A 23,649-nucleotide genomic window follows, 5' to 3' on the forward strand; every position below is an offset into this window, starting at 1 on the left:
ATGCGTGTGTGCAATGGTGTCCCTGTGTGTGCACGTGTGTGTGCGTGTGTGGATGCGTGTGTGCAATGGTGTCCCTGTGTGTGCACGTGTGTGTGTGCGTGTGTGCACGTGTGTGCATGTGTGCAATGTTGTCCCTGTGTGTGCACGTGTGTGTGTGCATGTGCGTGTGTGTGCTAGGTGTCCCTGTGTGCACATGTGTGAGTGCATGTGTGTGCATGCGTGTGTGCAATGTTGTCCCTGTGTGCACGTGTGTGTGCACGCGTGCGTGTGTGTGCAGTGGTGTCCCTGTGTGTGCGCACGCATGCATGTGTGTGCGTGTGTGCGTGTGTGTGTGTGAGTGTTCATGCGACAATACACTGTGACTGACCTGCAGAGATAAACAGGAAACAGCCTGGATACATTCAAATTACAGACTGTTAAAGAAAGTTTTTTTTAAAAATAACTTTTCATGTATGCATCTTTTGCCTCTCTTTGTAAATTACACACGTCTAGAAGACAATTTGAAAATAGAGACAATCATTCTCTAAATCTAGCGTATTTGCTATCTCTATGTGTTATGTGTGATAAACACCCCTTAAATATTTTATTCCTTGAGCGACAGGAAAAGGATGTTTGGCAATGATTATTATAATTTGTTATAGTAGGAGCGAATGTTTTACAATATAATAGAATCAAGAACTTCAGGCAAAGGACATAGTTTTGTCAGGATTTTTTCAAAAAGATACTCTAATGGCAAGGCGTAACTGTGTTCATAATAACCTTAGAAGAAAAAGCTTCTTGCTTAGTCTTAGGCTAAAAGAAACACAAATGCCTATAAGCCACTGAGCACAACTAGTGTCATTACTTTCCAACTTGTGCACAGCAAGCGGAACAGTTCCTGAGATGACCCTGCTTCAGGATTTGGAAAGTTGTCTTAGGGGAAATTAACTGTGTACTAAGAGGATCGTGAGCAACATAATGGTGGCAAATCTTTAACAACCGGCTTTTCAGGGCAGGGGCAACCCGGGTCTATAGCATTTGCCAATTTCTGTGGTGTAAATACTTTCATTACGGCTGATTTCAAGCACCTGATATGGCGTCACTGAATATGGAACTGGAAAATGATGCCCCAACCCCGCTTTCCCGAGCCAGTAAGTCTGCCCCTGCACACCTGACGCTAAGGTTGTCCCTTTGTAGATATGCAAAAAGCGAGCATCATCTAAAATATAAAAATAAGCAAATAAATAAATAAAATATACCTTAACTTAAAAAAAAAAGCAAGTATGGAAACTGCAGGAGGAGATTCAGAAAAATGGCGCGGAAGCACCAAGAATTATTTTAAAGCACCACTGAAAGAAAACGACAAAATATCACGTAAGGCAAATCAACCAGATAACACACACATTCAGTACAATATTTGCAAAGACTTCTTGAATTTCAATAGCCTTCCAGGCTAATGTGATCATTCCAGGAGAGCCAGAACCCCAGAATTATAGACTGTTACGCCCTTGAGAGGTCATTCAACTAGCTCCCGGGAGGCATGAGATTTTATTAGATAAGCACAGAATAAGGAATGTGCCAGCACCTGAATTGAGGTCAGTCGTCTGGAGCAGAGGTCCTCAAATTTTTAAACAGGGGGTCAGTTCACTGTCCCTGAGGCGGCTGGAGGGCCGGACTATAGTAAAAAAAAAAAAAAACTATGAAATTCCTACGCACACATCTTATTTATTTTGAAGTAAAAAAAAAAAAAAAGGGAACAAACACAATCACACGGCCTCCTGTGGCGTTCGAGGACCCCTGGTTCAAGTCCCCTTGCATCCGATGGTCCACTGGACCTCTTTGCTGTGTCTCGTCCCGAGGGCCTCACATGTGCCAGCGTGAAGGTCTGGTGACCCACAACACTGGGAAGGAGCTCAAACCAATTGAGAGCCTGCTCCAAGTCAACTGAGTCTGTCTTTTAAAGTGATCTCTTTCTGGTAGGTGTATTATAAGTAGGGAGTAACACACACACCTCCTGTAGACCTGTCCTCTGTCACCAAAGCCCTGCCACTCCCTCCTCCCAACCTAATCCCTGCACCTGCCACAGGGAGAACAGGCCCAGATGGGAGCTTCCTAAGGCTTCTTATCCTGGTAAGGCGGACTTGTTAAATTAGTTAATGAAACACCTATTTTAAAAGATTGTATGTACCTCATTGCTAGAACTCCTGTACAATTGTAATTCCTACGGAAGCTTCCATCTTCCATGTAATGTGTGAGCCTGGCGAATGAAGGTGCACAGTAACGCTTCACTAGCTATCTTTTAAATTTGGCTAGTACATATTTACCTAGTATATATTTTTCTTTTATTCTGTGTCATTTTGTTTTCTTTGTGAGTCTTTTTTATAGCATCCTATTGTTGAGTTTTGTTTTTATTCATGCCCATGGGCTTTGTCTTAAGCTAATGGATAGGTATAATCGATCATTGTAATTACTTTTATATGTGAACTTGTGTTTACATTTTCACATTGTATTTTTTAAATCGTTTTTTAACATGCTACTTTATCTCTCCCTTCTATCTTCTGTTGAATTGATAGAATTTTCTCTATCTCCAACCTTTGCATTCTGTGGAAGGTTTGGAAACTAGAGATCACATTTACATTAATTTTTGAACTTTTAATTTAGAGGTGACTGCGGATTCACGTGCGCCTGTAAGCAGTCCTACAGAGCAAGCCTGTCACCACGTCCCTGGACTTCCCTCAGTGGCAACGTCTTATGTAATTATGGGACATCACAACCATTGATGAAACCCAGTGGCCTTATTCAGATTTCACCCATTTTACACGCATTCATCCGTGTGTTTGTATAGGTGTGTGTTTACTTCTATGTGATTTAATCACACATATTCATATCTTTTTTAACTGGCCTTAAATTTATAACATACACTCCAAATATAAAATTAGCATATTTCATTAACCAGGATGGAGGGATTTTTTTGATTTACGAAATAACAACCCCTAGGTCGTCATTTGCATTTATCATCCATCGTTGGTTACGTTACTAGGAAGTTTCACTAATTACTATATTTATCATTTTTCTCTATCTTAGGTATTTTCATTTTTCTTGATAAATGGCAAGCTTTAACAGTGAAGGGCTGTGGTGGGTAAACTTTCTTCTTATTGCATGTCTGCAAATGTTTCTACTTTTCATTGAATCTTAAATAACAGTTCAGATGGGTTTAAAATTCAAGTTGGAACATTATTTCCATTAGCATGTGGACACTGTAAGTCGACCGTTGATGAGAAGCCTGACTTCAGGCCATGCCTTTGCCTTTGTAGAATAAAACTTTCCTGATAAAGGTCAGAGAACCTGTCTGTTCTCCCTGGTCATTTTCATGATTTTATTTCTAATATTCCACATTTTTTTCTCTGACATGTTGAGTTGTAGACTCAGTTGACATTTATCAGCACTTGGTCGGTACTTTCAAAGAAATAGGTACACATTTCTCTACTCAAATCCGGAAAGTTTTTAGCCATTTTCCCTTCTGTTTCTCTGCCCCTTCCAGTCGCCCTTCTGAAATTCAGACTGACGTTTCTTGGGCCCGTCTGTCTGCTCACCTCAGATCTAAACTTCTCTTTCATATTTCGCTCTGTGCTGCGTTCCAAGGCAATTCTTTAGCACTCTTTTCTAATTTTTTGATGCTCAATTTGGTGCAGCCTGTTTAAATTAACTTTAAAAAAATTTTATGATAACATACCAGTATTTTATTTCCAAATTTTCAAATCAATTCTTAGTCATAAATACATGACTTTGTTTTATTTCTGCCTGATTTTGTTTCTCAATTTTTTGGTCTTTTTATGAATATTATGCTCAAATGTATCTGTTTGAGCATCTGTGGTTAATGTGGGCATCTTTCTCAGGCTGAGAGTATTTTAATTTCTGGACTTAATTCATATTCATTATCTACTTTCTTTTCTTTTTCTTCTCTTTTTTTTTTGGAGTGGGGAGACAAGTTTTTATTCTGTCACCTAGGCTGGTAGTGCAGTGGCCTCATCATAGCTCACTGCAACCACAAATTGCTGACCTCAAGCAGTCTTCCTGCCTCGGCCTCCCCAAGTGCTAGGATTATAGGCATGAACCACCATACCCAGCCCTCCGTTTTGTTTTCTTTCTTAGAATCACATGTCTTTGTGAATTTCACAAACCAAAAAGCCTTTTGAAATCAATAAATTCGCAAGATCATTTGGAGATGTTTTGTTTGGTTGTTTTGTTTTGATTTCTCCCTTCCTCTGCGACCCCCAACTCCCTTTCTAGAAATGTAGGGGTTGCCCTCATCCACATGTCTGAGCCACAGCCCGGCCGGGTCTTCCATTGTTATCCAGACGTGCTGTTCAGGCGGGGCACCTCCAGCTCCTTCTCCCCTTCTACAGGCGATGCTGTCCTGTTGCCCCATCGGGGCAGTCTCCCTTGCTCTCACCTTCCTTTCAGATGTGGCTTATTGGCAGCAGTTTCATACAGCTTCATCTCCCCAGGGATGGGTCCCTGACGTAGGGCCGTGGGCCTCAGGCACTGACCCCAGTGCTGGTCCCACTGCAGGTGAACGGCTTTCATCTCCCTTCCCTACAGGAGCCAGACCAGCCTTGCCCCTGCCTGCTTCCCCCTCCAAAAATGGCAGGGGGCTCCCATCTCCAGCCTAACCACTGGCTTGTGTTGTTTTTCCATCTCTGGTCTAGGGAAAGGTTTATATGTGATTTTAAGCCAGCTGCAATTACTTGCTTTTTTCTTCTTATTTATTTTTTCATTTTAGAAATGGGTTGCCCAGGCTGCTCTCCAATGCCTGGGCTTCAGTAGTTCTCCTGCCTCAGCCTCTCGAGTAGCTGGGATGACAGAAATGCCACCACCAAACCTTTCTTTCATATCTATCTAGAGGCTCACACCAAAGGAAGTACTTCAAAATCTGAGCTTACTGCCCCTTCCTGCCCACTTAGCATAAACACAAGTCAACGTTCACTAAACACGTGTGTGCCAGGGACTGCCTTTTCCCATCTACTGCATTTAATCCTTAAAATGCTTCTGTGAGGCACCAACCCAGGAATGGATTAACAAGCTGTGATACATGGACACCAGGGAATCCTATTCAGCCATTAAAAAGATGGAGACTTTACATCCTTTGTATTAACCTGGATGGAAGTGGAACACATTATTCTTAGTAAAGAATCTGGAGAAATCACAAGAATGGAGAAGCATGAATCCTATGTACTCAATTTTGATATGAGGACAATTAATGACAAGGTCGCGGTGGGTGTGGGGGAAGGGGAGAGCAGAGAGGGAAAGAAGGAGGGAGCGGTGGGGAAAGGAAGAGCAGAGAGAGGGAAGGAGGGGGGTGGGGCCTTGGTGTGTGCCACACCTTTTGTGGGCAAGAGGGACTTTGCCTAACAATTGCAATCAGTGTAACCTGGCTTATTGTACCCTCAATGAATCCCCAACAATAAAAAATAAAAAATAAAAAACACTTCTGTGAGACAGGTGTTAAATATTCCCTAGAATTTAAATAACCTGTTATATATTCTTGTGAATGGAAAAGTGAGATTTGAATCCAGGTTATCTGACTCCAAAGCCTGAGATCTTGACCTTGACTTGACAAAGACAAAACAATGGTTCCTGTTAATTACCTGAAGTTACTAGCTCTATGACCCTGTGAAGGGCCTGTAGAAGCAGGGAAGGTTTGGGCTGTGATTCTGTGTTACTGGTTCCTAATTAGAGTTCTTTTGTTAACTACTGATTCCTGATAAAGGTCAGAAAATAATGGAGCTAAAGCATCTTTTAAAAATTAAAAAATATTTCCATTTATAATATTTTATGCTGATTTCCACTCCTTTTCCTATATGGAAAGCGAGAGATGTCATAGCAAAGTTTGTATTATTTTCCCCGACTCTGTTGCCTTACACTTGCCCACGCCAGAGCTCATTTGCTATTTCTCTACCCACTCATGAAACCTCCTGAGATCTTACTATGGTTTATCCCTGTCAGCCTGACATTTCACTTCCATCTTTAATTTTGGAGATCTCACCGTGTACTCTCCAATTCAAATCACTTAGAAAACTATTAAATAAACTCAGCATTTCTCCAACTGAAGAAAGAACCTTTTCTGCGATCTGTAGTTTATAATGAAACCAATTCTTTATCTAGAGAAAAACAAATACTACCCACCACTGACTGGTAGTAAACATCTTGACCGTAACGTAATTTTTTTCCATGTTTTTTTTTGTTTGGTTGTTCTGTCAGCCTTCCTCCCCTTGTCAAGGGAGAACATCCTATAAAGCAAAGACCAGGTTATGGAGTAAAATAGGTTTGCTCTGAGGTATACTAGTTGCCTGACCCTGGCCTGCTACTAAGCATCCTTGACCTTTAGTTTTCTCATCTATAAAGTTAAGATAACATGTCAGTTCTGAATGAAGGATGGGGTCATTTTATAAGATCAAGAATACCAGGTGCCACATAGGGTGTCTGGTAGCTGTAGGTTTTTGAAAGCATTGACTTGCAGCAAACATCTGAGGAAGCGTATGCTGACTACATTAACCATACTCCAGGCATGCAAATAACTTGCTTCTTTTATCATTTTTATTGTACTGTCAGGTTCAATAAAACAGCAACATCCCATAATTTTCGATGTTGATAAATAATGATGACTCATTTCCAACTCCAACAAACACGCAGTCTTCATTCTCCCCATAAGTGATAGTTCATTTTGAAGCTACTCTGGCACATTTGCAAGGACAGGATCTTGACCCATGATGGCAAGTGTGATGAAGCCTGCAGAGGTGTCCAATTCCCACCTGGGGACCCGCAGCACTGCCCTCCACAAACCGCATGCAAGCCGCTCGTGTGACTCCTTGGTAGCCAGAGACTGCGCCATCCAGCCAAATGCAAATCCATCCCTAAAACAATCACTGACCTCCTCCATTCAAAAGTGGCAACTCATTTGGAAGGAGTGTGACATTCCTTTGTAATCATTTTCATAACCTAAGGCTTCCTGGGTATGAGACAGAGTTTCAAACTGAATAGAACTTTTAGAAAATCTTTGGCTTGAGTTTTCTCTCTTTCCAAGGCTGAGTAAATACAAGTGTGTGTGAGGAGTGTGTGTCTGCGAGTGTGGGAGTGTCTGTGTGTGTCTGTGAGTGTGTGTGTGTGAGAGAGAGAGATATCAATCGCTTAATGGAACTGGGAAAGGGAAAGAGACAAGAGGAAGGAGAGCAGAGAGGGGAGCAGCAGGGTCTCATCACTGTCTCCCTTTCTCTTCCTCTTAAAGAAATCCCCCCGCCACAAGTTACCTTGCAAGGTAACTGCAAGGTAACTTGCTAACTTCCAGAAAGTTGCACTGTCAAATTCAATGAAGCAGCAACATGCCCTGATTTTCAGTGTTGATACATAATAATGACTCATTGCAAACTCCAGCCAACACATAGGCTTTGTTTCCTATACAAGCGGTGGTCCCTCTCAGTGCTAAATTGCTAACTGCGTATTTCCAGAAAGTTGCCCAGATTATTATTGCTGCCGTATACCATAGGAAATAGCATTACTTCTTCCTGGAGGAAAGATGACGTGATTGTAGCTTGTTCTTTCATAACTACCTACATTTGTTTACTCGGTAGATTTCTCTCCAAGTCCCTGAGCCATCTCTTCCCAGAACATGAAGCTTAAACCTTCTTTTCTTTTTATTAGGAAACTGACACTCTCATAGAACATTTCATAATAATATGTTCAAAGGGCACCTTTAAAATATATGAAATGTATATGAAATGAACTTGTTGAGAACTGGAGATATTACAAACCTCAGGCTAACAAGTTGGCTTAATAAAGAATCACAGTAGTTACCAGAATCATCAGACTAAAGCCAGGATATTGTCACGTGATGCCCCAGGGGACAATTTTTAATCAGATTACTTCAAATTTATTTTTTCCTCCGCTTGAATACAAATGTGCTGTGTGAAATAACAGCATCAAATTTAAAACATAATACTTCATGTCTGTTCTACACACCACTTCCATCCCTCTGAGTTGGGCAGCATACTGAGAATTCCAGTAACTTCTTGAAATACTACTATATCTCTGCTTACCACTTACGGAGATTTCTCAAATGTTTGTGAAATGGTTATCCTATCACCTTTTAGGGAATTTTCCTCAGGGAGACTAAATTTATGTCTCTATCATCCCTGAACACGTGCACAGTTAGGAATTTTGTGAAATTATCATGAAACTTTTTCTGGCGTTAGTATGCAGCACTGAAAACCGTCCGTCCTCCAAATAACAACGTGAATAACAGAAAGATAAAAGCCAGGGCTTGCTGGTTAAACGCCACCCTCAGCTAAACACCAACAGCCTTCACTGTTGCAATACACTAAAATAAGTCCTTCACTGCTCTTTCTGACCACAAGCCCCTGGAAGTTTCTAAGGAGTCCTAACCCAGACGTCAGCATGGCTTTGCAGCCTCTGGAAGAACTCTTATATATCAGATTAGGTTGAACTCCCTGTAGAAGTCTAAAACCTAGATACCTGGGACTTCACAAAAAAAGCTTCTATTTTCTTGGCCACTTTCCCCCCTTTTTTGCTAAACAGATATAAAATCCAGCTCCTTCCTCAGCTAACACCCACACCCACACACAATTATACAAAGCCCAAGATCTAGGAAAGGTCACGTATTCAGTATATTTCCAACTAAAGACCATCCAACTGTGCCCACTCTTGTCCTTAAATGTCCTTTGTCCACCCTCTCCTATCAAGGAGTTCCTCACTGACCCTTTCCCTATACAGTGCCCGGCCCCCTCTCCGCTGGCCCCTCCCACTTCCCCCAGCAGGTGTGCAGAGCAGGTCCACCCTGTCCAGGTTCTGCTCCCAAACACACCAGGTGCCCCACAGGTCCCAGCACCACCGGGTCACAGGGAACCACTTCCTTAGAAAGCCCATGTGGTTACACACGTCATTTTCCATTTACACAGTATACATTTTTCCTAAGTTTTGAGTTTTTAAAATCATTTTCTTTTAACATTCTACACATTTTTCACTTTTTGGTCAGTCATCATCAAATCTTTTTGCAGCTTATAAAGCTCCAGTCTCAATTTTAGACATAACAAATAAACTTACCGAGTCTCCAAATGGAAATTTGAGAGAATGATACACTCTCTCTCACAAGGTGACTGATGCTTAAATTGCCTGCCGTGAGACCGACAATAATTTTCTCTCCTTTGTAGGTCCTGTTTGTGTTGTTGTGAGGCTTTCTTAGGTCTTGATGAACAGATGCAGAGTCTCCTGTGACTTGGAGAAGCTTAGAATAACAGGTCCTCCTATATTGGAGGGGTAAGGAACTGCAGTTAACCAATGCTCAACTCTGTACTAGTTATTTACATCATTCTAGCATTAAACGTCAGTATGTAGCTTTGAGAAATGTTCCAGAAATGAATATTGAAGAACTTATGTTAGTGGCATCATTTTTGCATCAAGTAGCTTTTAAAAAAATAGTATGCCCCCATTTAATGATTATCTTAAATGGAGGCATAATATTTTTCATGACGAAATTCATCCTTTTCACAAACTTTCAAATATTAAAGCCAATTTTTAATGCTAAACATTTTTATGGACCTCTATGGATTGGGAAAAAAAAAAACTCTGAATGACCAAATTTGTTGTGACTTTGGCAATATTTTCAAATTAATGTGCATTTTATTAGTTATGACGGTGCTTATATCAACCACCGGTCTCTGCAGATTAGATTGTCAGGGAGGCCTCTCTGGGGAAGAGACATCTAACCTGACCTATGAAGAAGCTGTCATAGGAAGATCAAGGAGTAGAAAGTGCAGCAGTCTGGGGCTGAGAACAGGTCTAGGCATTCAAAGGAGAGACCAGGGTGGCAGGAATGAGGGTTGGAGTCCAAGAAGCCAGCAAGGAGGGAGTGGATGCTGCAAGGCTTTGAAACTGCTGTCCTGTGTTAGGGCTGCTATAACAAAGAAGTATACTTTTTTTCTTTTTTCTTTTTTTGGTCTGTCTCACTCTGTTGCCCTGGGTAGAGTGTTGTGGCATCATAGCTCACAGCAACCTCAAACTCTTGGGCTCAAGCTATCTTCTTGCCTCAACCTCCCAAGCAGTTGAGACTGCAGGCACCTGCCACCACTCCTGGCCATTTTTCTGCTTTCAGTAGGGATATGGTCTCACTTTTGCTCAGGCTGGTCTTCAACTCCTGAACTCAAGCAATCTACCAGCCTCCACCTCCCAAGTGACAAAGTATCATGGACCGGGTGGCTTTTAGACAACAAAAACATATTTTTCACAGCACTAAGATCAGGGTGCCCACGTGGTAGGGTCCAGGGGAGGGCTCTCTTCCACTCAGAGTATTCTCACGTGGCAAAAAGAGAACACAGGAGCTCTTTAGACCCTTTCCGTGAGGGCACTAATCCTGTTCATGAGGGCTCCACTCTCAAAACCTACACCCCCAAAGATCCCGTCTCCTAATACCGTCACCTAAGGGGTTCAGCTTCAATACGTGAATGGGTGGAACACAAAAACTCAGTTCATAAGAGAAAGTAGTAAGACTGGACTTTATCATAGTACAAAATCATGGAGGTATTTAAGAAGAGGAGTGGGATTGATCCGATTCAGGTTTTTACAATCCCTCCGGCTGCCTTGAGGAGACAGTGTGGCAGCGAGGGAGAGCAGAGACCCATCAGCAGGCTACTGCCTTGGTCCAGGTGAGAGATGGGGCTTGGCCCGGAGTAAGAGCGTCTGAGGGAGAGAAGGGTGCCCCGGGGGTCTATGCTCCGTGTGTATAGCACACAACACAGGTGACAAACATGCACTCTAATGATGCCACACGGGGTGGCGAGGATGGGTGTCCATTGGACGTGTTTGTATGGATGGGTCCATAGATGCTTTTCAGTAACACCAGGTCCCTCTCAAAGTCCCCTGCTTTAAAATCCCGAGCAGGCCGGGCAGGAGACACATCACCTCCTCTCCATCATTCCCCGAACTGTCAGAAGTATCGCATGAACGATTTGCATCTGCAGAATACTGAAGGTAACTCTTTCACCTCAGTGCCTGATGAGGCTTCATTAGTTAATGCTTACAGGGTGGTTAGAAATGAAAAATGAAAAATGTGTAAATGTCAGCTATGACTCTGTCTAATTGTGTTGTAAGCACTTGGCGCCGATGCTTGCTGACAATGCCTCTTTCAACCGACAGCTATTCCCCCAGGATGGCGGGAAGACAGGAAGAGTTTTTTCTAACTGCAATCAGCAGTCCACCTATCACTGCGCACCATTTTCTGGGGAAGATATAGGAAATCAAGTCCCATACCGGGATCCTTCGTTATCTTCTAGAAAACCACATCTGAAGGTCACCTTTTATGAGAAGACAGAAATGCCAGTGTTCGGTATCATCAGAGAACAAACCTTCCCGGATAATTGTCTACTTGAAGCGTGGAATCATTCTATTTTAACTGCATCTGATGGATGTCTCTCTTAAATGTAAGCTCATTTCCTGACATTTAGGGAGGATTATTAGGTACGAATTAACCTTTTTTCCATATCTCAGGGGCATGATTCAAACAATGAGTGGTGTACTGGGTTGGAAATGAGTGATACCTCCAGCGTGGTCATACCCCTGGGCATCCCCCAGTCCCCTGTCCACCACTAATGGTACGCCTTTGCTGCCTTTCCCTGGGTTTTCTTTCCTACCACAGTTTAGCCATTCATTGTCACATATTGTGACTGTCATTATTTTTGCTCCAATAATTCCCCATTTGTTCCTTTCTATCAGCAGCAGGCTGGAGAAGTAGTTAATAAGGTTGTGAGGATGGTGTGTGAACTTAAGGGGGTTCAACCTGACGAACGCTAGCATTCACTTGACAACGAAGAAGGAACTTACTTTTACCCCTGTCCTCACTACATCAGTTTCCTATTGCTATTATAACACATTTTCAGAAACCTATTGTTTTAGAACAATGAAAATTTATTATCCTACAGATATAGACATCGGAAGTCTGAAATGGGCCTCCCTGTGTGAAAGACAAGGGTGTTTTCAGTAGGGGCTGGAACCTTCTGGAGGCTCCAGGGTAGAATGAGGGCCTTGCCTTTTCCAGCTTCTAGAAATTGCAGCTTTCCATGGCTCCAAACGTCCTTCCATCTTCAGTGTCTTCACTACGTCTGACTCTGACACTGCCCTGTCATCACCTGTCCCTGTCTGACTTTTTGAAGGACTGTTATGAGAACACTGGGCCCATCCAGATAATCCAGGATAATCTCCCTTCTCAATGGTCATAACCGTATCTGCCCAGCAGGAGTCACTGTCCCAGGTTCCCAGGTGGGGATGGGGATCAGTGGAGTCGTCAGGGTTCTCCAGAGGGACAGAACCAAGGGGATATATATGGAAAAGGGAGTTTATCAGGGACAACTGGCTCACATGAGTACAAAGGTAAAGCCCCACAACAGGCCATCTGCAAAGAGGGGGATGAGAAAAACTGGTAGTGTGGCTCAGTCCAGGTTCAAAAGCCTCAAAACCAGAGATGACAGTGCAGCTGCCAGTCTGAGCTAAAGGCCTGAGATCCTCCAGCAGATGGCAAATGTGAGGCAAGTCCCGGAGCCCGAGGACCAAAGGAACCTGGAGCCTGATGTCCAGGAGCAGGAGGAGAAAAGGCATCCCACTCCCAAAAGAGAGGTGTGGAGAGAGGGCGAGAGAGAGACAGAGGGAGAGGAGAAACTCAGCAAGCTGACTCTCCCCATTCACCTTCATGCTTGTTCTGGCTGTCCTGGCAGTGGGTTGGGTGGTGTCCACCCACATTGACAGTGGGTCTTCCTCTCCCCAGCCACCAACACATGTCAATCCCTTCTGGAGACCCCTGACAGTCAGCCCCAGAAACAGAGCTTCACTAGGCATTCCTCAGTCCAGTCAAGTTAGCCTCTAATATCACCATCACAATGAGGATGTGGACATTGTGGGGGGCATTATTCTGCCTACCACACTCACCAACTGGGAGGGCTGAGTCTTGCATTGGACAAGTGTGATTATTTCCTCCGTGCTTAAGGCTGTGCCTACACTTTCCGTCAGGGTGTGGGGACTTGGGGCTCTTTTATCTCTGTCGCTCCTTTAGAGGTTCATTCAGGGAGGCTCTTATGTCCAAGCAGCCACAGCGCTGTGAAGTTGATCCTGGAAGCCAACCTTGACTACGTTGCAAAGACTGCTGTGTGCTGGGCGTGAGGTCTCTATGGGCTGGCTAGAGGCATCTGTCTCCCATACTCAAAACACATCTGTTCCTTGTCCTACCTGTATGAAGTACAGAGACAGGTTGTGTATGCCTGTGGTAGTCTGCTCTAACTGCGTAATTGATTCTTCTAAAACAATGGGCAACAGGGAAAGGGGGAGGAGAGCAGAACCCAGACCAAACGAGGCCTGATACTTTCCATTTTATTTGAAGTAGGAAATCATTAAAGTTTCAGGCAGAGGAATTAAATAAAAGCATGACATGTTCCTAAGACCATTCTGGCTCCTGTATAAAGATGCGCTTGGTCAAAACAAAGGCAGAAGCAGGAAGGCCACTTAGGTGACTGGGACAGTCCCTTAGGCGAGACCCCCAGTAGTGCCCCAGACAGGACCCAGAGGGGGAACACAGCCAACATTGCGATGTGAAGACAGAATTAACAGGAAACTGTACGGATTGTATGTGGTAGAAAGAACAAATGATTTTTTACATTTTTTATTTATTAACTTGGTAGACGGTGGTACCATTAATTAAGAAGAAGAACGGGAGAAAAACGCAAGAGTTCTCTTTTGGATGTCACCTTTGAGGAAGCCTGCTAGAGGGTTGAGATGTCACACAGGTCTCTGGACATACAGTCTTTGGCACAGGAGGAAACCAATGGAAAGCTGGATTTGCTTTCCCATCGTCTCGGCATTCCCCAGGCATCACCTGTGCCCTGGAAGTTCCTAATGAACATTACCCACTTCTCAGGGTATCCCAGGTTGGCTAGTTGATGGGGACATCCTTGAGTCTTACGAACGTGTTTGGCTGTTAGTCCTCAGAAGCTTCAGTGAGAAACGACCACAGTTACTGACTATCCCAAACCATCTCTAGTATATGAAGAGACGTGACTGGAACAAAGTTCCTAGCACACAGCGTGCACACTAAGGCTGGGTGAATGGATGGTGTCCTTCAATTGCTTAATTTTTTATCAGCGTGAGAACAAGATTAGCAAGTACGACTCTAATTTTCTCTCAGGTAAAGAAAAGTGACTTGAGGATCTGCAGGCTGGGCTGCTGCTCTAAGACCTTAATGTTCTATGAATCACTGGGGATCTTGTTAAAATGCAGATTCTGACTCAGCCCTGCGCTGTGCTGGAGATTCTGGATGTCTAACAGGCTCCCAGGTACTGCCAAAGCTACTCACACTGTGACAAGCAGGGAAATATACTTCCCCACTGTCTTTGCATTTATCCGTCCAATCTTTCATGAAACAGACAACACCGAATGGGTAAAGTTTTCCCAACCAAGGATGAGCACAGAGACCGTGCTCTCCTGGGGACTTCCACAGCAGTAGAAGTATTTTTATTGTCATCATTTTGATATTCAGTATTTATTGCCTTATATTATTAATTATCATCCCATGCCTATGTGTCGTATTTTCTAAACAAAACTAAAAGTATCTAGAAACCAAGGACACAGCTCTGTAACACTTTATATACCTAGCTCCCAAACTCCATTCCCATACCTTGCACAATATAACTTTCCAAGAAATATTTATTGACTAACTACTGATAAGCATTGGTTACAAGAACCAGGCAGAAATGGCAATATGGCTTTTGCCATAAAGCTTAGAATTTAAATCAGTTTTATAGTTATCTCTACATGCAATAAGGAAGACAGATCTGTATATCTGCGCTAACAGTCTGGGTTAATTGCATAACAGGAGTCTTCTAAAAGTTGGGTAATTGAATAAGGAAGTATTTCAGAGCACCTGGACCTTTAATTCCTTCTCAGTTACAACAGGATTACATAAAGCTGTACATCCATATTAAAAACAAATTAAACACAACCATGAATAACATCCAAAATAACAAAGTAACTGTGAGTAGATGCTCGACGTGTATTATCTGGAACATTTGCATGATTGTCTTTAATTAATTGCTCCATAATATGAAAGCCTCTCTGCCTTTCAGTATGCATGGCAACACAATATTATATTTCTTTCCCCAGAACTCACTCGCAGCTGAACGATTTGTTCGGTATACCATGGCAATGAAAAGAATACTGAGTTATGAAGGAAAACAACTGTAGTGTGGCTGCCGCTCGGAATCTAGTACTGAATTACATACTGCAATTAAGACAAAGATCATTGTCTGAGTGACCAGCATCTCCCCAGGGGCCATCACTTCCCTCCTGCGCTCACTGGAAAGAGAGAGCCTGGCCCAGAACTCTGAGGACAGCTCTGGTCTCTGCCCTGCAGTGCGGGGCTGCTCCTAACGGTGATCCAGACCCCACAGAGGGGAAGTAACCACAGCTGCCTTTCCTCTTTACTTTTCACAAGTGTCACTGAACCCATCATTCTTAATAAACTACTTTTAAGCATCTCTTCTGGGTTAAGACTGTGCTAGGCTCTAGGGAGACAGGGATAGGACCTACCTCTCTAGGTGTTCACAGTCCCCTGAAATGTAGCTCTGAAAACGCTGGGGCATCAGCTGGCTTGATCACACTGTGTCCCCAGATCCACAGGGATGCCTGGCTTATAATAGATTTTCAAAAATATTTCTCTAATGAATGAGTAGATGGGTGGACGAGTTTAGTCAGGAGCTCAGCTATACAAAGGGTGCCCCAAAATGCATACACATTTTAGGAAAGGAAAAAACTGTATTAAATTTGTAATACTCAGGTCACCTTTGACTTCTGCAGTTATAACAGGTGCGCAATGTGACTTGTATTCTTCTTTTAGTATCCGTATATATTGAGTATTACCATTTTAATGCAGTTTTTTTCCTTTCTTAAAATGTGCGTAGATGTTTGTGGCCCCTGTGTAAATGATTAGCTGATGGGTAATAGAGTAATTTATACAAAATAACACCAAAGCTACAGTTTATGGAGCCCTCACTAAGCCATGTGCTGGAGACCATTCTGCAGACTCTGCACACATCTACTTTTATCGTTACAACCACTTCCGAGCAGTTGTGTTTTCTACACCGTGGCACCTGTCAGGGGGTGGTGTCAAGAGAGGGCAAGCATTGTGCCCAGCTCCCGCTGTCAGTGACATGGGGAGAAGACAGGTTTGGGTCTGCTGATACTAGAACTCTTAGCCTGCCCTCTGCTGCTTTCTCTATGAACTTTATTAACAGACAGTGCTTCCAAATTGTGGGTCCAGATTTAAAAAGGAAATGCAGTGGGTAGTTTTCTGCCATGGGACATTCTAAATGTGATGGTGAAAGCAATATTCAGCCTGTTGGTAGATCATTTTGCTTTCCGTGGGGTTTTCCTACAGTCCGAGCCCAAGGAGGACGCAGAAAAGAAACCCCCAGTTGACTTATCCATTATGAGAGCTTTCCTCGGAGAGGATGCCAATTTCTTTTAGTAGGCAGCAATCAGGTGGTGCTCCTTCCCCAAGACAAGCTACAATAGAAACCTCACCTCAAGCAATTCTTAATACTTGAAACCTGCTGTAGCAAAGAAAAGTCAAGATTTTTTAAAAAGTAGTATTTTTTAGTGCACAGATTTCCAAATAACATTGTAACACGTGTTTCTATATTATATGACCCATTAAACAATCTTGTGTATCAATGAATATTTGAAATGGGCCACAGACATACAAATACTAAAGATTCACACTCAGGTTCCCTCCTGACACTTGGTGGTGGTGACTGTAGAGCTACCAGCACATTGGGGAAAGTCTCTGGAAAACAGAAGTTGGGGACACTGAACAGTCAGGGAACCCCCAGAGTCCCAAATTTTACTTCCCTTAACATTGTGGTCATTGTGAATGACCACCTTTTCCCCCCCAATTCCACTGCATGCCACATTTTGTTGGGCTCCATAGATATTCTACCCAGAGTGGAAAGACACATGTGGAGAAGCTCTGTTCTCTTGACGTTGTGTGACAGGACTGGCTGTGCCGGGGGAATTTTATTAAATAAACAGAAGGTGGATTTAATAAAAAGTAGTTTATTAAATGATTTAAGTGGTTCTCAAAGTCATCCCCAGATCAACAGCGTCAGCTAGACGAAGAGTCTGCAAACATTTCTGTAAAAGGGCCAGAGAGTAAATATTTTAGGTTATGTGAGCCAAGAGGTAAAATTGAGGACATTATCTAAATACTTATACAAGAAAGGAGAAAATGAAATTCCATCGACTTTTTATTGATGAGATTCGAATTATGTTGGCTACATTCTTTTGTAATGCAAGCGTATTGATGAGAAAAATATTCTTTTTTGTGGGTGGCCAGAATTTTACTAATTGGCATTCAAAGTTAGTGTCTCTTATCATGGAACTATTTGCAGGGTTCATCTGTAAAAACCATTATTAGCTTGCAGGCCTTACAAAAACAGGTGAAAACATGGATTTGGCCCTCAGGCTAGACCTGGGAATTTGTTAGAAATGCAAATTATAAGGCCTACTCCAGACCTAGTGAATTAGAAAATCTGGGGATGGGGCCAGTAACCTGTGTCTTAACAAGCCCTCCAGGGGATCCTCACAGCAGACTCACAGGAGATAACTGTTGGTTTAAAATAAATGTTCTAGGTCCTGCCCACCCTGTTATTACCATGGCAACAGCCATGTCTCTATCATGGTCTTCAGGCTTCCCCTCTCGTGGCCATTATTTTAGTGAGTTTGGGGTATATTTATATTTTTAAGATAACCGTTGGGTCTTGGGCAACTCATTTAAGAAACATGGCTTGCCTATGTCCACTCGGAGATTTCCAAACCGGGAAGCAGTAACTCCCTGGGAAGTGGCTCACACCCTGGGAGGGGAAAGTGCTTCTAACCCAGGCTGGAAGGAAAGCCTCGCAGACATATTTTCAGTAGGTAGCCCTAGAGATTGGTAATGGAAGTTACAACTTTCGCTTGATAGTCCCTGCCCCTGAGCTACCTCTGGCCAGTGAAAAATAAGTGGAGCTGTAACAGAGGTGCTGTTTCTTGATTGAACTGGGCAGTCTCGGTGCTATAACCATTTCACACATTTCATAAATAATGTTCTTGTAGCAAACTCAGAAGGAAGAGCAATGGAAGCTATGGGAAGTCCCCTGGGTTAATTCCCACTCGGTTTCATCTCTTTCTCTCTAAAACTCTGCCTCAATTTCTCCATGTGTATGGTGGAAACAACCAATAAAAACCCCTTTGAGAATAACCTTGGATTTGTGAAGCATTATTGTCCTAACAAACCAACAAGATGAGGTTGATGCTGACAAAAAAACAGAGTGCAGGGGACTATAATTCATGCAGCATCCCTCCTGTGGCTAACAGGCCACTTCCCTGTCCATCTGGCACATTCTAGGCATATGGAATCTTTTGCTAAAAATTTAAATAGCTCTTTAGACCCACTAGGCATGAAGCCTCTGCAAACATCTTAAATAAGTTCCCCAGCAGTCTGACTCCACCTCTGCCCACTATCTACAAGTCAGACTCCTCACATCACTTGGGGGTGGGAAGGGAGGGGTAGGTGGGTGGGAAGGGGGGTGGGCGAGTCTGCTGGGAACAGGGCTCAGGTGGTTCCTTTTAATACCAGTTCATCAATCAAATTAGCATCTAAAGTCCTAAAGACTCAGACTCAGTGGGTGAGTGTTGAGGTTTTCACTTTTCCTGTTTTAGAATTTTGGTATGAACCCAGGAAGGACAGCCCTGTCCTGAGGACAGCCTGAGATGAGCAAGAAACTGAAGGAGTCACGTTCCTTCTCGGGAGGATTATTCCCAGCCCGCACTTCAGTACCCCAGAGGCAGAGGTAAGATGCAACCACCCGAGTCCACGGTGTTTAAGTGCGAGTTCACCGAAGGGGCTTTGAACAGGAGACAGAAACCGAGCCGGAGAATTTGGGAAGTGTATCCTGAGGCGAACATTCAGCTCTGCATCTCCTTGAAAAGTCAAACCATCACGAGTACAACTTCTTTTAACTAACAGAAAGAAGTAACAAGAAGTAGAAAAATAATGAGTTGAAGAAAAGCAAGCCATGAAAAGAGTAGAAATAGATTAGAAATAAATAGATTAGAAAAGGACAATAAAATATTGCACAACAGATAGGGATAGACTGACTCTATGGGTGAAGCCGTAATTGTCTCAAAAACTTTGGTATTATTTTGGCTGCTCTTTTCTCATCCCCACTTCAAACTGTGCTTGGTCCTTAGGTAGTTTGTATTAATGGTGCACATGTTTTCTCTTCTATGTATTCTTCATCATGAAACCAAGAATTTTAAAAGGAAAAGTAGCTTAGTCTATTCCCAGAAATAATCCAAGTGTTTATTAGAATTTTAGATGTTAACTTCTTCAGGCCTAATTCTATCAGGCACTAACTGGCTCTGAGGATCTCGCAGCCCGCGGCCACTGGTTAGCATCCAATATCCACCATTGATGATAATGCTTTTGTCTGAATTTGCTTCCCAACTGGCTTCCAAGTAGTGATAGTAGTGAACCAATAAAAACTCTTTTTTCAGAAGTGAGTTCTAACTACAGAATAAGAAAGCTTTGCTTCTCCCCCAGCTTCGGAATCCTTAAATGACTTTGACTAAACTACAAAGCTTCATTTGCCAGGCCCTCTGTCTCACAGATTTTTTCCTTTTTCTTCTAAATGTTTTATAGTTTTCTGTTTTACTTTTATACCTGATCTAGTTTGGGTTAACTTCTCGTTTAAGGTAAGAAGTTGGGGTCCAAGTTTGTTATCTAATATGCACTCAGGGGTTCTTATTTTGTTTAATTACTGTTATTATTCAGTCTGTATATATCTGTTAAGCCGGATATTCTCCTTCTAAAATTTTGCCTGAAGGAAATAGTGCCCCATTACCTTCCCCCCACAAAGTGCCTTACATACTCATATTTCCCTATTTTTATATTTAAACTTTAAAATATTCTATTTTGTTTAATTAAGATACAATTTACATAGCATCAAATCCATCTATTTTAAGTGTACAAGTCACTGGACTTTAGTATGTTTCCAGAGCTGTGTAATAATCACCACACTCTCATTTTAGAACATTCTTGTCATTCCCCAAAAAAAAATCTTAACAGGAAAAACAAAGCCTTGTGCTCACTTGCAGTTATTTTTCAATCTCACCTCCAGCTCTAGGCAACCAGTAATTTACTTCGTTTCTCTAGATTTTCCCCTTCTAGACTTTTAATATAAATGGAGATGAATTCAAACACTTGGTGCTTTTGTGCCTGGTTTCTTTCACGGAGCATGTGTTTGAGATCACCCACGCTACAGCACACATCAGGACTTCATGCCTTTTCATTGCTGAGTAGTACTCCATACTAAGGCTATGCCCCACCTTGATTACACAGTCACCAGCTGATGGACACGTGAGTTCTATTATAGTTTTTTAGCTATTGTGAATAATGCTGTTATGAACAGTCAGGTACAAGTTTTACGTGTAAATATATGTCCATGTCTCTTGAGTAGAACCCTAGAATAATGTTAAAAAGAAAAACCTAGTCATATTTTGCTTACAAGGCATTAAACAAAACGAATAAGCAACGTCTTGATAATATTGTCTTTCCATTGAGAAAAATGGCATGTTTCTACATGTGTACAAGAGTTAGCTCCTCTTTCCAATTCTTCCTACTTATATAGGCTCCTTGATTAACGGAAGACTAACATTTTTCATTCACTTTTGTGTACCTCCCTTTTGTGAACCAACCCACTCACTGTCCTCTGCAGGGAAGGTGTGTGCTCCTCACTTTCTTTGGAAACAAGATGATGCAGCCTGCTTTCTAGTTGAATGCAGGATAATTGCCTGAAATATTAAAACAGGTGACGAGTAATAAAGCAGTGACCACAGTGAATGAGAGTGAGAAATGGAGGGATGAGAGCTGAGGCAGAGGCTGGCGCCATCTTTCTAATGGGGAAGGTCTCAGAGATGTGAATCACCCACCTTGTTCAGTGTTGCACACACCTGAGGTTCTGTCCAACTCCTGAGGCCCACAGTACCGGGAAGAGGGGCTGTGACAAAGAGTGGATCTGTGCAGTTTGCTAACTGTAGGACAGGAAGGTGGATGGGGGAGCCACACTCTTGGAAATAAACTGCAACAAAGCCAATGAGATTCTCGTTTACAGCCTAATCAGTTTATAAAATCCTGTAATCCCTGTAAATGCCTCGGGCATATTATTATTTACATTCTGCAGGCTATGGGCTCTGGGGATTGACAGCAAAACTCTAAAAATTATGTTCCTGCTTTTTCTGGAAGGATGTAAGAAAGGTGATAGCCAAGGGGAAACGTCTGACTGAGAATGCATTTGGGGAGAGGAAAGGGGGAGAACACACCGGTGCGCAGCCAGAAGAGGAAGTGAGGAGAGTCCCTGGCTGCTGGGAGAAGAAAAGGAAAGCCCAGAGAGGTTGTGGGGGGAGGAAGGGCCTCTGGCAAGGGAGGCAGAGGACACCTCCCTTTTTATATTGAGAGGGACTCTCCCTCTGTCACCTGGGTAGAGTGCAGTGGTGTCCTCAGAGTTCACTGCAGCCTCAAACTCTGGGCTTAATGGATCCTCCTGCCTCAACTTACTGGGTAGCTGAGACTCTGGGTCTACAGGCACCCTCCACCCTGCCTGGATAATTTTCTTTTCTATTTTTAGTAGAGACAGGGTCTTCCTTTGCTCAGGCTGGCCTTGGACTCCTGGACCCACATGATCCTCCTACCTCAGTCTTCCAGAGTGCTAGGATTACAGGCATGGGCCACGCACGATGGGCCAAGAAGATCCTTTTGAAAACCTGAGACTCATAACAAGAGAGGGGGTGCAGGGAGGACCACCATGAAAGACTTCTAGAGAGTTTTGCAAGGAACTAGTCCATCATCATCGGCCTCAGATAGAGGTACCGTGACCAAAAGTCCATCTGTAGAATGAACGCCCTGGGAAAAGTCTGAAACAGAAACATGGTAGTGGTGTCTGGATTAGACCTGAGCAGATCACCTGGTTTATGTAACAAATAGTTCATGAAATGTTTCTTCAAAAATAGACTCAAAAGGGGTTAAAAGCCCTTTCTTTGTCTTAAAACAATACAGGCCCCTAGGTACTTGTCCCTCTGTGGATAAGGAGATCTTGAATACAAATAAATAGAAGAGGAATTCCCCTGGGGATACTGAGCGTGGATACTTGGAGTTCATAATGATCAGGAGAAAAGAGTAAACAGCACCCCAATGAAGGAGCTTCGGCCCTCCGAAGGGTAGAAGAATGAAAAGGAAGGGTCTGCTCAGTGAAGGAAGTGCACGGCAAAGATCACTTCCATCTAGGAAAATATATCAGCGAATACCTCTGGGGTATTTCCCAGAGAAATTAGGTAGTTACTTTTTATTTTTATTTTTTTTTAACAGACTCAATTCACTTTATTATTGCATAAAAACCCTATGTTGTAGCCACAGCTGGAGCCTGGGTCCTCTGCACAGAGACTCTGGTGTGGGTCTTAACAAGATGGTCAGTGAATTCTTGGTAAGGAGACTTGGTGAACACTGTCTCTTTCCAGAGATCAGGAGTGAGATAGCTGTAGGTCTTGGAAATGGCATCAAAAGTGGCCTTGGCTAGAGAACAGAAAATAGGATTGGTGGTATGACTTGAGACAAACCCTTGACCCCAGGACCTGAAGATGTTGCACTCCCAGGAACAGAGGCCACCGTGGGCAATTCTGTCGTGCATTAGGAGAGCCTTCCTTTCTCTCCCTGAAAACGCCAAGCACACACTACATCTGTGTGATCAAGCGGAGCTGGGAGAGATCATGGCTGATCCTGTGTGTAATCACCTACCAAAGTTGCCCAGGGTGGCAGTGCAGCCCCTGGCTGAAGTGTAGCAGTCATTGATCCCAGCCATCATTAGCAGCTTCTTAGACACAGGCGCTGAGACAATGCCAGTTCCTGTAGGAGCAGGGATGAGACGTACCAGCACAGAGCCACAGCGGCCTGTCACCTTGCAAGGAGCAGTGTGAGGCTTGCCCATCTTATTCCCCCAGTAGCCTCTCCGCACTGGGACAATAGAGAGCTTGGCCAGGATGATGGCACCTCGGATGGTAGTGGCTGCTTCCTTGGAACACTTAATACCCAGACCAACGTGACCATTGTAGTCCCCAATAGCAACAAACACCTTGAACCTGGTCCGCTGACCAGCGTGGGTCTGTTTTTGCACTGGCATAATCTTCAAAACTTCATCCTTGAGAGATGCCCCCAAGAAAAAATCAATGATCTCAGATTCCTTAATGGGCAGAGAGAAAAGATATATCTCCTCCAGGGATTTGATCTTCATGTCCTTGACCAGGCGGCCCAGCTTGGTGACAGGCCTTGGTGACTCGGCCTTGCCTCCGCGAGCTCCGCGGCCTCAGCCCTGGCCCCGACCTGGGCCATGACCCTGGCCACGGATGCCGCTGCCGAAGCCTCCACAGAAACCACCACGGCCTCACATTCCAGGGCCCCTGGGGCCTCCAGGCCCTCCCGCTGCACCGGCGTCATCCGCCATTTGGTGTTTTCATCAGAAAAGAAGTGAAATTAGG

The 23,649-nt window shown here is 43.4% G+C and overlaps 1 protein-coding gene and 1 non-coding gene across 2 annotated transcripts; both read right to left on the bottom strand.

The window, feature by feature from the left end:
• Positions 1 to 22,477: 22,477 nt before the first annotated feature.
• Positions 22,478 to 23,623, bottom strand: LOC128571923 (40S ribosomal protein S2-like). Its single transcript, XM_053571772.1, has 2 exons — positions 22,913 to 23,623; positions 22,478 to 22,690 (listed from the first exon to the last, which is right to left on the bottom strand). Exons 1-2 carry the CDS (start codon positions 23,403 to 23,405, stop codon positions 22,518 to 22,520), a joined length of 666 nt encoding a protein of 221 aa, XP_053427747.1. The 5' UTR covers positions 23,406 to 23,623; the 3' UTR covers positions 22,478 to 22,517.
• Positions 22,754 to 22,882, bottom strand: LOC128572194 (small nucleolar RNA SNORA64/SNORA10 family). Its single transcript, XR_008376102.1, has one exon. It is a non-coding gene; the product is annotated as a small nucleolar RNA SNORA64/SNORA10 family (small nucleolar RNA).
• Positions 23,624 to 23,649: the final 26 nt, after the last annotated feature.

Source organism: Nycticebus coucang, chromosome 19 (assembly GCF_027406575.1).
Source record: "Nycticebus coucang isolate mNycCou1 chromosome 19, mNycCou1.pri, whole genome shotgun sequence".
Classification (NCBI taxonomy): Eukaryota; Metazoa; Chordata; class Mammalia; order Primates; family Lorisidae; genus Nycticebus; species Nycticebus coucang.